The sequence below is a fragment of the Ruditapes philippinarum genome, unplaced genomic scaffold, assembly GCF_026571515.1.
Source record: "Ruditapes philippinarum isolate M1 unplaced genomic scaffold, ASM2657151v2 ctg4979_1_1_1_1, whole genome shotgun sequence".
NCBI lineage: Eukaryota > Metazoa > Mollusca > Bivalvia > Venerida > Veneridae > Ruditapes > Ruditapes philippinarum.
Genome location: NW_026863576.1, coordinates 47,475 through 63,886, shown reverse-complemented (window position 1 = coordinate 63,886; position 16,412 = coordinate 47,475). Strand labels below are relative to the sequence as shown.

The following is a 16,412-nucleotide window of genomic DNA, read 5'->3' as shown; positions in this document are numbered from 1 at the left end:
TCTGCAAGTTGCCCAAGGTTACACATGCACATATATTTGTAAATCAGTGTACTTGTACTCATAAAAAAAGAAAAAAGTTCATGTTAAGGAGGCATGCTTTATTTCAGTTCCGCCAGATTTTCGTATCTTTTTCTATTTTGTTTTCAGGACCACATATTCAAACTAATGAAAAGTGATAGTTATGGGAGATATGTACGTTCAGATATGTATAAAGACTATTTAAGTGGCACAAGGAAAAAAGTAAGATTACTCTTACCATCCATTGCGAGCAACTTCACCTTCAAGCATACCTGACTTCATGTAGCGTGCTAGGATGTCATTCTTTGTCGTCTTTCCGCCATCTATTTTTTACTGATAGTGCCATTCTTGTTAGACAAAACTATTTTGACTGTCATATAGTATTATTGTAGTTGTCAACACTCAAAACTAAAAAAACCAACTGACACCTGTGTCATATCGTACATTTTGAGTTTTTCAGCTGCAGCAAATGTGACTTGACATGAGCACTTTAATGTAAGATCAAACCCACGGACAAAATTCCCCTTGATGCTTCTCATGGTACCCATGCACAACAACCTACCATAGCAATCTCTTGCTGAATTTACACAAAAACTTAGTTGATGTAAGGAATTTTATTATATTATGTAATCATTAACTTTTGACTTTATTAAGTTTTTACAAAACTTGATCTCAAAACAGATATTCAAAGAGATTGTGTCTGTTTGTGCAAAAGTGAGAGTGGGGCATTTTATCCGGGTAGTATTTTATCCTCACACCATGAGCACATTAACTGCCATTGTGTTATTAGTAAATGTACCAACTCAATAAATGTAGAACAATTGCAGCCTAGATGCTTCACTTCCAATAGGGCTTTTGCAATATTGTAGTATATAAGCCCATCAGAGCTACACTACAACTTGATGAGTTTCGTGCACTTGGTTGCCATAGTAACCATTTTATTATAATTGAAAATAATGACATTATTATGGTTTTAGTCTGAATGTTTTTAAATTTATATATCAAGTCTCTGTTATAATCATCTTAATGCATGATCTTTACTTTTTTTCTTACCGTCTTTTTTTTTTTTTTTTTTTTTGACATGTATACATTATTTTCAAAAATTAAACAGTTGCTTTCATTGTGCATCAATAGCTGAACAAAAAATTATTATACAAATTTAGTGCTTTATTTCACAACTAAAATAAAATTCCTAAAGAGTAGAATAAAGAAAAAGAATTAAAATCTGAACATAATTACATTCTTGATTTATATATTAATTATTTCAAATGAAACACTTACCTTTGATTATTTTCTTCGAAAGAAATTCTACATTGTATTTAAAGTTATGTAGTAAGGCACAAAAATATTAACTTTTGCAGCCATAGATCTAATTTAATGTAGGAAATATTATGATTAAGAAGAAAGTGACTTTGAACAAATGAAGACTTTGATCATAAATGTCATTAAGTATGTTAGTTTGCACAGTAATCTGTTCCAGTGTTTCTTCCTTTATACATGTATATTAGCACATTGCTCAGTATAATTTTCACTGTTGATCAGCCCTTACCACGCTAAATATAATTTTCACTGTTGATCAGCCCTTACCACGCTAAATTTATAATTTTCACTGTTGATCAGCCCTTACCACGCTAAATATAATTTTCACTGTTGATCAGCCCTTACCACGCTAAATATAATTTTCACTGTTGATCAGCCCTTACCACGCTAAATTTATAATTTTCACTGTTGGTCAGCCCTTACCACGCTGAATATATAATTTTCACTGTTGATCAGCCCTTACCACGCTAAATATATAATTTTCACTGTTGGTCAGCCCTTACCACGCTAAATATATAATTTTCACTGTTGGTCAGCCCTTACCACGCTAAATATATAATTTTCACTGTTGATCAGCCCTTACCACGCTAAATATATAATTTTCACTGTTGATCAGCCCTTACCACGCTGAATATATAATTTTCACTGTTGGTCAGCCCTTACCACGCTAAATATATAATTTTTACTGTTGATCAGCCCTTACCACGCTAAATATATAATTTTTACTGTTGATCAGCCCTTACCACGCTAAATATATAATTTTCACTGTTGATCAGCCCTTACCACGCTAATTATCTAAGATGAACTTGCCTACCTTCCTAAAGACTTTTCACCAGATTTAAGGAAAATTTCAAAATATGTATTGACTTGATAGGGAACTTGATATCTACAGGCTATGATCAGATGGCATAGATTTGCCGGCCCATCTTGTTCTGCACTGGTCACATGGATATATAATGTAACCGCTCTCAGAAAAGCCGTTGTGATTGAATTACAATGACAAGTTTGTCTTTAATCTAGAAATATAACTTGAAAAATTATTTTATTTGTTTTATTTATGATTATTTTCAAATGTCTTTCATTTTGCTGTTGATAAACACAAGAAATAAGAGAATCAATCTTACTGAAAATATTCAATATTGATATGTAGTGCTTTGCTTGATAGTCATTGTGAAAAAAAAATGAGAAAAATATCATAAACAGAAGTAAAGGAAATGAGGAAACTGATTGTTTTAGGCAATTAGTTTGTAAACAGCTTCTTTGTCTCCTTGTTGTTGTAAATAAAATGTAAATAACACAAGAAACTGAGGAATATCATGTGCGAAACATGCTCTGTTATAAATTCTCACTGCCTTTATTTTCCTTTTTTTGGTCAAACTGGCATTTTTGGTTAAAAAAAAAAAAAACTATAACTTTCTATTTTGGTCATACTGACAATTATAGTTATGAAGTTAACTTTCCTTTCATATTTTGGTCGTACTGGCAACTCTAATCAAGAAATAAGCTATCCCTTACTAGTTTGGTCGTACTGGCAGCTTTGGCTAAGAAATAAACTATCCCTTACTATTTTGGTCGTAATGGCAGGTCTGGCTAAGAAATTAACTATCTCTTACTATTTTTGTTGTAAGAAATAAACTATCCTTTCTTATTTTGGTCATACTGGCAGCTCTGGCTAAGAAATAAACTATCCCTTACTATTTTGGTCGTACTAGCAGCTCTTGCTAAGAAAATTACAACACTTTACTATGGTCATACAGGAAATTCTGGTTATGAAGTAAACTATCCTATCATAATTTACTGGAAGTAATGGACTATCCTGTCCTACTTTGGTCGTACAGGAAGTTCTGGCTATGAAAAAACTTTAACGCAGTCATAAAACAATTTATAACCAACTTACTTTCGGAAGTCTATTAACTACATGTAACATGTCTGTGAGAGACAAATATCGGGATTTCATAAGCTGATATCGGGATTAGGGTCTCAATATCGGGATTTTTTAAAATCCCGTCAGGATATCACATGTATGCATGTTGACTGTGCAGATATGCCGCCTGTATATAGAACCAGTCCAATCTTCACAGGTGACAAGACCTGTTGACTGTCGTCTGCTGAGTGTTTTGATCTTAAAATCCCTGAAACTAGCAACAGAATTATCCAACATTTAAACAAAGGTAAAACATTACACTAGATGATAGGAGAAAATGTTCATTATAATTGAGAGATCTTGAATATCACTTCCTGCAATTCAAAGTTTCAGTCATTTTTTATTTATTTACTTGTGTACATTTTGTAAAGTTCATGCATCTACCATCATAGTCTGTTAATAACTACATGTTTTTTGCTTATAATTGTACATTGTTTACCTTTCTGTATATTTATGATATTTTACTCAGAAAGGATGTGTATTTTTTTCCTGGCCTGTAAGATATGATTGTATGAAAATCAAGAGGTTCGTTCTTTTCTTTAAGTGATATTATCGCGTTGTTTAAACACCAAAAATGAGTATTATAGATTTATATGGAGATTCTATTTTAGATATTGAAGTTTGTTTTCCATTTAGTCATACAATTTTCCTGAATTTGTCTTTCATTTCACAATGAAGTTAGAAAAGTTTTTTTTCTTTCAACTAAAACTGATATACATTGTACTGGTATCCATTTTTAAAAAAAGAAAAACTTCAGTGAATTTATTTGTTCAGAAATTCTTTAAAAGATGTAAAAATTATGTTTTATTGTTGAATATGACTGTACATATTGTTAACAAATGTCTCTAGTTTTTGTTAAATTAGCAGTTTATTAAAGTTATTATGATCAAATGATGGAAACTCATGTGCATAGTCTGATCAAATAATCAAAGATTGATTTAAATTATTGGGATAAAAATTGATTGTTTATGGCCAAATAACTGAAACTATTCTTTTCATATTTATTACAAGTGATGTCTTCTTTTTTTGATCAATTAAAACTGTTAAAAAGTTATATATTCTGAGCATGATTTTTTTCACTGTCTGAAATGATATATAAGATTATACCTTAACAACTATTTGATATTTTTTCATGTGACTGAACATTATTTCTGTAAAAAGTATTTTACGGTCTTCATGCACGGGTTTAGTGGTATTTTGTTAATTACTGGTTCATAATTATTAGGTTTATCTCTTGTGAATCGTGCCTCAATATTATACTATTACACTCATACGAGGGTTGTTCAAAAAGTAATAGGACTGAAGCTCTACTGTTCACATTTTTTAATTTACGCACATAATTTTACAAGAAGCAAATATTGGAACATATTTTCTGTATACAGTGAAAAAATTAATACAAAATGTTTACAAATAACAATTCTGTGAAATTTTCAAATGACAAGGGATATGAAACTCGGCGCAAGCTGACAATACAATAATTGACGTTTATGACGTCGTAAACTAAATATAAAATAAAACGAGTGTCATCCATCCTGAAAGTATTTTTCCTAGTGCTCTATGTGTCTGAATCATGAGATCATGATCAGGTCTCATATATGGAGATTAAGCGAGAAAGAAAGCGATCACAATTTCGTTTAACCCTCCAGGAAAAATTCCCGATAGGCGGTCATTCTCCACTTTTCTCAAATAATTTAGTAAAATTGGAACTCAATAAGCATTAACTTATAAAGCTTAAGCAAAACCGATTTATATTATTTATGTTCACATGTATGTCATCAAATGTTTTTAAAACAATATGATTATATACAGTAAAATAACAATATTTATCAATTGAAAAGTATCATTTATTAAAACAAAATTGGGGGAAAATACTACTATATATTAATACTGTTAATCATTATTATATTACTTTATTAAAACCAAGTATATCTAATGAGATAAAATAAAATAGTATTTGATAGAAACGTCTTATATACAATCCTTTGGTGAGACCTGAATAAGTAGACCCGAAGCAGACATAAAAAATGCCGGACATTTACCGTCGAAGCATTTACAGTGCTTTTGCAATTGACGTCACTCACGTCGCATCAATTTTCCGCTTTCATCCTCACACATTCCTGTGAGTGATTTTGTATTCGCCGTTTTTAAATTGATTGTACCAGCTAAAAACGAGTGTCCTGATGGCAGGATAATTTTCCTTTCTTAATGTTATCATTTTGTAAGTATCTGGAAAAATATTGCCAATTTGTTGGCAAAATTTAACGATTGCACGAATTTCTGTTTGTTACCGAGTGCCGTATTTCTACATTTAACGCAATGACCACGGCTATTCAAAACTGAATAATTATGCCATTTCATGCCCGAATGACGTCAAATTTAGATTTAATGTCACTTAAATATAGATGAATGTGTTGGTGGAATATATTGACAAAAAGAGTATAAATTATGAATAAATCAGAAGTACAACTTAGCATCAATGACTATTTTCATGTGCTGCGCCGGGTGCGTGTTACCATGGTTATTCAATATCACAGGAAACGCGCGTTCATCACAATAAATCAATAAACTTATGCATAAATTGTAAAAAACATTTTACGATCCCTATACATATGAAAATATTTTAAATTGGATGAAATATGAATATGCAAGCCTCTCAGTCCTATTACTTTTTGAACAACCCTCGTATAAACTACACCAAAGGTGTAAAACTACACCAAAGGTGTATTCTAGCATTTTGCTGCAAGTATATAGTATTTATAGAATAAGTTATGCATGTTTTGTTTTTAATTTTATTAAACTGTGCTATATTTAAGCAAAAGGAAACAGAAATAATTATGTAAAGATTTGTATTTTGAGACAAAAGTGTTTCAATAAAACCAAAGAATCATGTAACTCAAAAGAATTCTATTTATTTCAATTTGCTACCTGCTTGATGATTTGTTTGCTCTATAATACCTCCTTTGATTAAATGTGATATTTATTATTCAGTAGAGATTTTGAGGAATGTTGCACTATTTTTGTACTATTTAGTAAGGATCTCATAATGGCAATATTTATTAGGCTATAAAAAGAACTCTGCTTTAGTTGGTCAGTTTTAAGCATGAATCAGAAGACCACTTACAGAAGCCCTGTGTTTTGGGAATTTTATCAATTTTGCTGCCATGGCAACAAACAAACAAAATACAACGTGAAATTTTCAACTTGCTGCTTTCCTTACTTATAAAACTAAAGTAGAAAAACAAAGTGAAACATCAGCATATGCTAATGTTGTATCGCGAAAGTTTCTAGAATTACAGTAATGCATGGTAAAGTGTACACTTGTTTCATACCTCAATTTCTCTATATTCAGCTGTTCATCAGAATAATGATAATTTGTTTGTATGTTTTACTATATAAAGTATGTTCAGTTTCACCTCTGTTTAGATTCCACCTGTAGCTAACCCCCAGAACTACATTATAATATACATCATTAATTTGTATCCGGCTTGGAAGCTTTGTATTTGAAGCACACTTGTTTTAATGCGCCATGTCAAGCACTATTAAATCTGGCATGTCATTGTAAAATCGCACTAACTGGCAGTTTAAGCTTGTTGAAAATCTATCGTATAACTTGCCTAGTACGGGCAATTATAACTTGCCTTTGCCAGCAGTACGGGTAATCTAACCAGGCTTCTCCTATCTTATTAACTGCTCAAATTAAGCTTAAACCCCTTAACTAACAAATGTGTTGTTCCAAATTACAAGTATATAAAGATAGGTGGGTAAGGATACATAACCTTGCCTTATGATTTAAGACTGTTTTGTTTGCTTCTTTTTTTTGAAATATGCAGTTATGACAGGCTCAAAAGAAGCAATGTCATACCAAATCAAGGGTTGACCGCAAAACTACAGTAACTTATGTGAAATAAAGAAAGACTTACAACAGTTTTGCGATCAACCTTCAAAATACACAGAAGTGCACAACATATACTTATATCTGTATTTAGTAATTATCATTCAGCACACCAATAGATCTTCGTTTGAGATACAGATAATAACCATTTGATATTGAAGAATTATTTCAGTTTTTAATAAAAGACATCTTATTATGATTTCATTCTTTAATAAGGTTATTTTTTCATCATCTGAAAAATCCTGTAAAAAAATTATGTTTTTGTAGTCCTACATTTTGACCAGATAATTAGCATATTTACAAACAACTGAGAATTTAAATTGGTTGACCAACTATTATAATACGCAAATTCTATAAGTGACATTTTGTAATCAGAATATTAAAAATGCTAACTCAGCACTGGAATTAATGATTTTTTTTAATTCATCAGGATATATTTCACAGAGGTGAACAGTTGCATGGTTTGAATACAAATGTATTTTAACTTTTGACATGATTGTGTATGGTTGATTTTACTTAAGCTTGTTAATATATATTCAGATGTTGAAAATTATCTTCTTTTTTTTAAATATTTATAAACATATATCCAGCTATTTCTGTAAAATTTCAGTTTGAATTTATCTTTCTTAGATTTTATGCTATGGTATGCTGTCCTTAAATATTTCTTTTTTTTTTTTTTTTTAATTATTTTTTTTTGCAAAATGTCCTTTGTTGAAATATTTCAGGGAACATTGGATTGATTTGGCACTTAATGATTGTTTAATTTAAATTCTTTTTTTTTTTAAGATAAAGCACCCTCGTTAACATAAAAGTACAAAACAATTAAACATTGTTTCTAAATATTCCTGTGAATTCATATGTTACCAAGCTAATATTTCCAATAATAATCTGTAATTGATCTTAAGAAATGTTTTTTGCGTACTGTAAGACTTTGGGATATCTACTTAGTTGAGAGTTTACGTTTCATTAACAGTAATTCTTTGTTAGAAATATCACAATTTTGACATGAAGGACTTAATTTGTTCATGTCAGTTTTCAGTTTTTTTGCATTCAAATATATGAAACCACCGGTTGAAATTTTCTCTGCAAATATGTCAACATTGACTATACCATACCCACGGATGATACCCACTTGTCACTATGATGTTTTATTATTGTAATGGGGATAAAATATTTTTGACGACTTGAAGATTTAAACCATGATGTAAATTTCGTTGCAGAGTAAGAAACGCCTGGTACCGCTGGAGATTAGAAAAATGACAGCATTATGACATCATCAGCTCGTGATTTCGTGCATGACAACACTTTCCAGGCAGACAGTAGTCATAATTAGGGTCACGTGCATGGGCCATATGCGAGCATGGCTAGATATTTGAATATTTTAAGCTAGTTGAAATAGTAACACAAAAATTATAAATATATATATTTATAGAGTTAAACAACAGTTTTGTTTACAGATTTATGTTTTAGTTTTATTGAGTTTGTTTTCATAGCTTATTAAATCAGACAAAAATTATTTTGCAACAAATTTTTATTTTTTATTTATTTCCTTTTATTTGGGACTATAAATCTAGCTCATGTATGGAATGTGTTTGCAGTCATGATTTTTGCAGTGTCAGGATTAAGGAAAGAAGATTTAAGACTGTTTCTGAACAAAAAAGTGGCTATTGATAAAGTACTGTGAATCGTTACTAAGGTAACAAAAAGTCACAAAATGTTAGAATATTCATATTGCAGTAGTATTTATGTAATGGTGCTATTATCATTACAAATTTGCAATATAAATTGTTGTTTTTTTTCCTCTTTGTTAATGGATTGGATAAATGAAGTAATACTCAATATGTATATTGGTAACAAAACTTGTATTTTCTTTGTGTTTTAAGGTGGTATACAAGTTTTTGGTCTGTCATATTAATTTTACATGTTTGTGACTATAAAATTGATAGCTATTATAAATTGATTGCTAGTATACTAAAGTAGTGAAAAAAATATTTTTTATGTGTTCATCATCATTTGTAAATTTCTGAATTACTTGTAACCATTTATGGACGGACACAAGTTGAACAAGTAATTATAATAACTAAACCTTTTGTCATTGCAATTTATGTTATTGACAATGTTCCAAATGCAGCCATGACATTTTCTACACAATTTACCTTGACATTTCCTTGAGACTGTAATGACATTCACTCCGTAATTTTAATCATGTAACTATATATGAAATAATGACCATGACAAGTTTGGATTTTTATATGAAAATAGATATCCATGTAGTAATGCACAGATAATGTTAGAACAGCAATTTTAGTTCAATGCAATGCTGTTAGGACATGTATATTACTATTTTCTGATAAATTTCCTAAACATGGATTTCATGGCAGGAATACAAATGGCCAAAAAGGATAATTGTCTGTAAATACTGAGGGATCAAATTTTTCATCTTACAGCATCTTTAAATGACAGTGACTTGCTAATGCCAACACTACTATAGTTGCAGGTCATTCTGCATGAGAACATATGTCTAATCTACAGTCTCACCAATCTGTTCTTCTATTTTCATGATTTTAGTTTCTTTATTTTAATACCCGTTAAGATATAAAATGAACAGTTCCAAATTCTAAACAGGACAAGTCCATTTAGTAAGGGTTTAGATAATGATAATCAAGTCACATAATAACAGCATTGCATTGATACCTGGATATTATTGATTCATTTTTTCTGTTTTTATAAAGGTATTGGTGCTGTATGGAATTTAATAAAATTAATTAGAATGGATGATTAAATTTTATAGGTAGTCATCAGTAACTTTAATATATTTTTCTGAATATCAAATGGCATCTTTAAAAAGTTCAATACAATATTTTCTTAAGTGTGTTGAACTTTAACCTTTGATAATGTTTGCAGCTTTAACAGCTTGTGTATGTCACCGGGATAGTGCCAGGCCAACCTGCACATCCATGCAGTCTAACTAAACTCTACCCTGTGTTGGGTGTGAAACCCGTAATTTGAAAGATTTTCTTTAATGAACTTATCCAGCTTCCATTTTTGGAATTGTCAATAATACAAATGGGGAAATCAAGATGAAAATAATAAGTTATTTAGTCAACAGCATAGAGCCTGGTCAGACTGCATGGATGTGCAGGCTAGCCAGGTTCTATGCTGGTGGCAAAGGCTGATCACTTTTGGTTCCAGTAGGATGAGGGTTAATTTTTCATATAGATATCCCTAAACAAGTAATAGACTTTTCCGAACTCAAGCAGGGACAAGTCTGTTATAAAAAAAATTCAGGGTGTGGGTTATAGAGCATAGGAAGAGAGTTATTTTGAACCTATTTTAATCATTTAATTTACTAAAAGAATGACATTGACCCTGTATCCTGTAGTACTTTAAAATAAGAAAAAAGCATGCATATACATGCATTATTATGATGGTTAATAAGTGACATGAAATAGCAGTTTATGTATGAAGTGCACTGTTTTACCTATTTGGAACTTAAGGAAATAAAAGGAGCTATCTTAAGCCAGAAATCATGGCCACTACTTATGCATGAACTCAATTTTTTTTGTTACAATTATGGCAACTCTAGTAATTTAGGATGGGCATCAAGAATGCTTTGCCTTTATAAAAACAATATTCTATGACAATATAAAGAACAAAATTAAAAAAAAAAACAAAAGCAAAACAAAACAATTCCTTAGTCAGTATGCTTCACTTATGGCTAGTGGAATTATTGCCGTGACTCGTTTACTTGTAGGCTCCATGTTAACATTATAGAATACTCAAATGTACCACACATTGTCAAAATGTGCTTTATAGTACCAGTAAGTACTGCAAGAGTTACCTTAAAATTTAAAGAGCAAATAATGTGATCATACACTGTTTTTTTCATCAGATTTAACAAAAATTATCTTACAGAAAAAAAACAGACTTGACTTACATATAAAAAAGTGTTGTGATTTTCCAAAAAATACTTTTGGAAAGGAAAGAAAACTTTTTGTGTCACAAATATAGGCCTGTTCTTGTACTTTAACTGTAATATTTAGGGAATCATGATTTGCTTTGATAATTTGTTACATAATCATCATAGATTCATATATTTCTAATTTATTAGTACAAACTCATGTTTATTCACTAGGTTTTTATTAAAAGAATTAAATTTGTGACTATGTTAATTGTTGTTGTTGTACTAATGTATGAACTGCTGAATGCTTTCATTTAACATGTCCAGTCAACAGATGGCCTATGCTGGAATAAAGCATGTTGTATTCCAGGCTTAATTTATTACAACGAAGATTGCCTCTGTTATAGTATACACGTGCACATGCAGACACGCACATACACACATTTCAATGGGAGGGAGATTGTCTTTTTTTATAATACCGTAAAATTTGACCAATTTTAAAAGTAACAGATTGTGTTCAATTGATGATATATTCTTTGAGGCCATACACTCAGATAATACTAAAAGATATTTAGATGTTGGAAGAACATTTTTAAAAACCATTACACGATCAAAAATATGCGTTGCAATCTGTGGTCCCGTTCCCAAGTTCCTATGATTTAGAACTGTGGCACAAGAATGTTGAAACAAAGACACGAAGTTACGCTCATTGGTTGAAAAGGGGAGGAGAGAAAAATAAAACATACAAAATTGTTTATATATTTGCATTAGAACTATTTTTGAATAATACTGAATTAAGTGACTGGTAGTACATAAAATAATTTTATGCAGGCGTGTTTCACACTAGTTTCTCAACTAAGGATTTTATATAATTTCTAGGTGCAATGGTTATTTGTTAATTTGTATTTAAAAAAAAAATGAATGAAATTGACCAAGAAGCAGTTGATTTTAAAGTATGTAATATTGTATAATATAATTAACTCATAAAATGTTAAATGTAAGTGTTATTGTAAATTATTCTACTGTTACTTTGATATTTCTTAATATTGAGCTAACATATTTGTCAGTTATCCCTAAGGTGATACTAATTGTTATGTGCCCTAGTTTGTGTGTAGATTGACTAACAAAGTCCCAAACTTCAGTACCATAAACTACTTGTACCTCATAATTATTTTTCCTTTAGTTATTATTTTTCTTTTAGTTACTAATGTAAGAAAAGTGCATTTTACAGTTTTAACAGATTTTTTAGGAACTATTTTGATTGAAAGTTTTACTATTTCATGTGAAAAAAAACTTGTATATTTACTCATTTAGAGCAACATCCAATAAATTTTCCGCTCAGTAGAATGATTTCTGACTTGTATACATTTAAGATAGTTAATTCTAAAAAGATGTCAGTTGAGAATGTAGCTATTAGGTAAACTTTCTACTGAAAGACTGACCAGTTTCTTTTCTACTATATTGCTTTTTTTCACTGGCAACCCTTCACACTGTACATTGTGGATTTTATTTCATTATTGAAACCTCTTGTTAAAGTATGTTTTTGGTAAGCTCACCTGATTGGTTAACTCCCTTTAAATATTGTGATTGGTTAGGTAACCTGAGCTGTCAAATCACTTTTCAGTTTTCATATAGCCAAGATAAATACTGTTCTATAAAATTTCTTTAAACTTGCTGTTAGAATATTATACCAGAAAAAATTTAAGCTAAAAAAATTTGGGGGTCATTATTCTCGTTTTTTGAGTATCTGAATCAGACTTTTGCTTGATACAAAGGCAGGTAATGCAATGAAGATAAACTACATGTACTTTCTTGTCCTTTAATGTGCAGCTATGAAGTTTGAACCATGTGCACAGGGAAAGATGTTACTTTGTATTAAGAACAACAATAAAAAGAAAAAACATTCTCCAGATGTAAAAACAAGATTTTTTATAGACATACATATGTATAAGTTATCTGCCTTTGAAATGACCTCAAGTAAATCATTCTGATTCAAGGGCAGATAACTCAAAAGTGAGATTGGTGACACCAAACTGTCTTTCTCTTATAGTATTTCTGTCATCATATTCTAACAACATGATAAGTTTAAAGAAATTTTATTTAACAGTTTTAATTTTGTCAATATATCCATATGAAAACCCCCAAAACATCCTTAACTCACTTTGTTAGCTCACCTGAGCTGTTAACTCACTTTACACATTGTGATTGGTTAGCTCACCTGAGCTGTAAACTCACTTTACACATTGTAATTGGTTAGCTCACCTGCCGACTCACATGAATTAGACATTGTGATTTGTTATTTTACTTGAGCTATTGACTCACTTCAGAAATTGTTATTGTGATCAGCCTGCCTGTACATATGTTTGTCTGTCTGTCTATCTGTTCATCTGTCAACAAGCTTGTTTAGTAAAGTTGGAGTACAGCTTTGGAGTTTGGCTCATTTTGATTTATACTCGTATATAGATGACACAATTGAAAACATTGAAAAATATGTGTATGCTGTAAGTTGATACTCTTTGAACCACCAACATTTAGGGTAATGTGGTATTTGTTTAACACAAAATTTAAATTTATTTTAAAAGTATGTGTTTAATTTTTTAAGTCAGTCTTTACTAAAAATATACAACAGATGGTTGTTTACTCAATATTCAGTTAAAACAAGGTGAGGAAAAGTTTTACAAAATCGACATTGGATTCATTCATATGTAATTTGTTAGTTTAAGGTGAATATATACTTTGATTATGAAAACAGTGTACATGTATTTGATTGTGAAAACAATATACATGTACTTTGATTGAAAAAAGGCTGCAGTTTGACTGTGAAAACCATGAAAAAGTAACTGTCACAATTTGACTTTTAAGGACATGTGCACTGTAATCAATAATACTGGTCTATTACTTAAATAAGTATTGTTGTCAATTACAGAAACCATTTTGATGGTTTGATAAACTGTTTTTAAAGGCCTACAAACTATTGTTGTAGACATGAGTTGTTGAGGAAAAAAATTACCGTTTGTCTCAGGTGAGCATAGATACCCAACTCAGCTCTCTTGTATGTAACAAAAAAAACCCCAAAACATAGCAATAAAATGATACACCTGCTTATGAAAAGTAGCTTTTCATGTTTTTTTGTGAAAATTGATTTTTGTAATTGTTACTGTTAATGGTGATGCATGCATGTAAATGTGAGTTTTTTGTGATGGGCGTTATTATAATGACTTCAACAGTCATTTGTTAAGTATTTATTTAAACATAATTTTGATAATTGTGTATATATGCGACATTCTTGTGTTCTTCTGCTACTGTAATTTTTTTACATAATGATCAGTTTTTATTCTATCTCATATGTTAAATGATATTTTGAGATTGTCAGTAGGAAATTTATTGTAAAAAAACATGATGACTGACTTAATAAAATGTTATTCATACAACTGTTCTGTTATTCATATATATATACTGAGTATTATACTTTGGAGCTTCCATTAGCTTTCATAACATTATGGTTAACACCAAGGACTTTGAATGTCTTGCCCCTCACTGTTGTAGGTTCAAATACCACAAGGGACTTTTGTGTTTTAGCTCACCTGTCGTCAGTCCACATTTAGTTGGTTAACGCTAGTGGTTACATTTTTGCATAATTTTCTGCATTATCGGGTGAGCGATATAAGGGCCATCATGGCGCTCTTGTCCATGTGAGGAAGCTGTCTACCTGTCATACAGAAGGTTGGTGGTTTTCTACTTTAATTTGCTTGCTTATGCTTGAAATCGTGTTCTGAAGGGCACCATTGAAGTTTACACAGTAAAGTTGAAAAGTCATCATGACATTGACAATGTTTGTGTAACCAAGTACTCTGCCTTTTAAAGCTGTAAGCAATACACTGAAATCATTTTGATACATTTGGATTGGTCATAGAATTAACTTAAAGACCACCTCTCATTAAAGACTACTAAGAGAAAAGCCTGTCACAAGAGACCACGAATAATAGTATAAATTTTCCTATTGATAATCATTTGCATCCGTTTACTGATCTTACCATTTACCAAGATTCGTAAAGAAGTAACAAGTTTAAAGGGACTCAACTGAGGTGTTTATGACATGACAGAATGGAAATATATTTTCAAGATTTCTTTACCATTTAATGTAGGTCTGGGCCAATAACTTGTGTGCAAATTTTCAGTTCATTCCTTTGTCCTTTTTTCCCCTGAGTAGTCGCTGTTAATGTACAAAATCTCAAAAATGAAAAGCATTGCACGTCATTTCACCGAAATAGGACTAAGAATCGGAAAAAAGAAACCGATTCAATTAAAATTTCTTTAGTAATCTTTGCAAATTTTTTAAGAGCTTTACTTTGACTATGTAAAAGTTGAAAAATTTATGTTTTTAGGCTATTTGACATCGCTTGAGTCTCCTTCAGTATATGAGCCGCGTCATGACAAAACCAACATAATGGGTTTGCGACCAGCATGGATCCAGACCAGCCTGTGCATCCCCGCAGTCTGATCAGGATCCATGCTGTTCGCTTCAATACTCTATCACAAGTAGAGAAACTGATAGCGAACAGCATGGATCCTGATCAGACTGCGCGGATGCGCAGGCTGGTCTGGATCCATGCTGGCCGCAAACCCATGATGTTGGTTTTGTCATGACGCGGCTCAATTATGTATAATTGACATTGTTTCAAAAGTCATCTAAAACTTAACATCATTAAACTTTATCATATTCTTGACACAAATACACAAAAAGTAACAAAGGTTTACCATCATACGATTTAATCAGTTAAATGAAACAACATCAACATCTTTCTTTACTTATTTCATATTAATCTTTATTTAAGTGGTAAGAAACAATCATTGTTTTGAAATGAAAACTAACAAAACCAAAGGAAAGCATACCTAAAATGAAGTTGATTTAAAAAGGTTTCTGTCAGATTTAATAAAACAGAATGAGGGTAATATTATAAAGAGTCATATTTTTCATCTGTCAATTGGCCATCCATATACCTTCATATAATAATTATATATATTAAATTCTAAACATTTATGCAAAAGATCAGGGAGGTTTACCATCATCCAGATTTGGAAATATAAACATTTACCCTTTTTTCACTCAATTTTTTAGACAAAAGTACATTTTATTTGCAAACATTTCTTAACTCAATATTTTATAAAACAAAAGAAAGAAGAAAACTATAATCTGACATGACAAAAAGAATAAAAAGGTAAAAAAAGAATAAGAGAAGAAATAAAAGTCCCCAGTAGGGCTTGAACCCACGCCCCACGTAAACTCAGTATCCTCACTTAAGGAAGGAGGTTCTGCATACATTATTATGTAGCAACCAAAAATTAAATATTTCAGC

At 30.8% G+C, this 16,412-nt stretch overlaps 1 protein-coding gene across 4 annotated transcripts in view; it reads left to right on the top strand.

Annotated features, from left to right (window-relative positions):
- Window positions 1–14,480, top strand: part of LOC132722556 (regulator of G-protein signaling 7-like) — a 42,495-nt gene extending 28,015 nt beyond the window's left edge. For 2 of the 4 annotated variants that reach the window (XM_060707073.1, XM_060707071.1), the window contains exons 14-15: window positions 148–240; window positions 8,375–14,480. In XM_060707073.1, the coding sequence (XP_060563056.1) occupies window positions 148–240; window positions 8,375–8,425 (144 nt within the window). In that variant the 3' untranslated portion in view covers window positions 8,426–14,480. Of the gene's footprint in view, window positions 1–147; window positions 7,526–8,374 lie in introns of those variants that run through there. The other 2 variants (XM_060707072.1, XM_060707070.1) reach the window with 1 other exon arrangement.
- The last annotated feature ends 1,932 nt before the right edge of the window (window positions 14,481–16,412 follow it).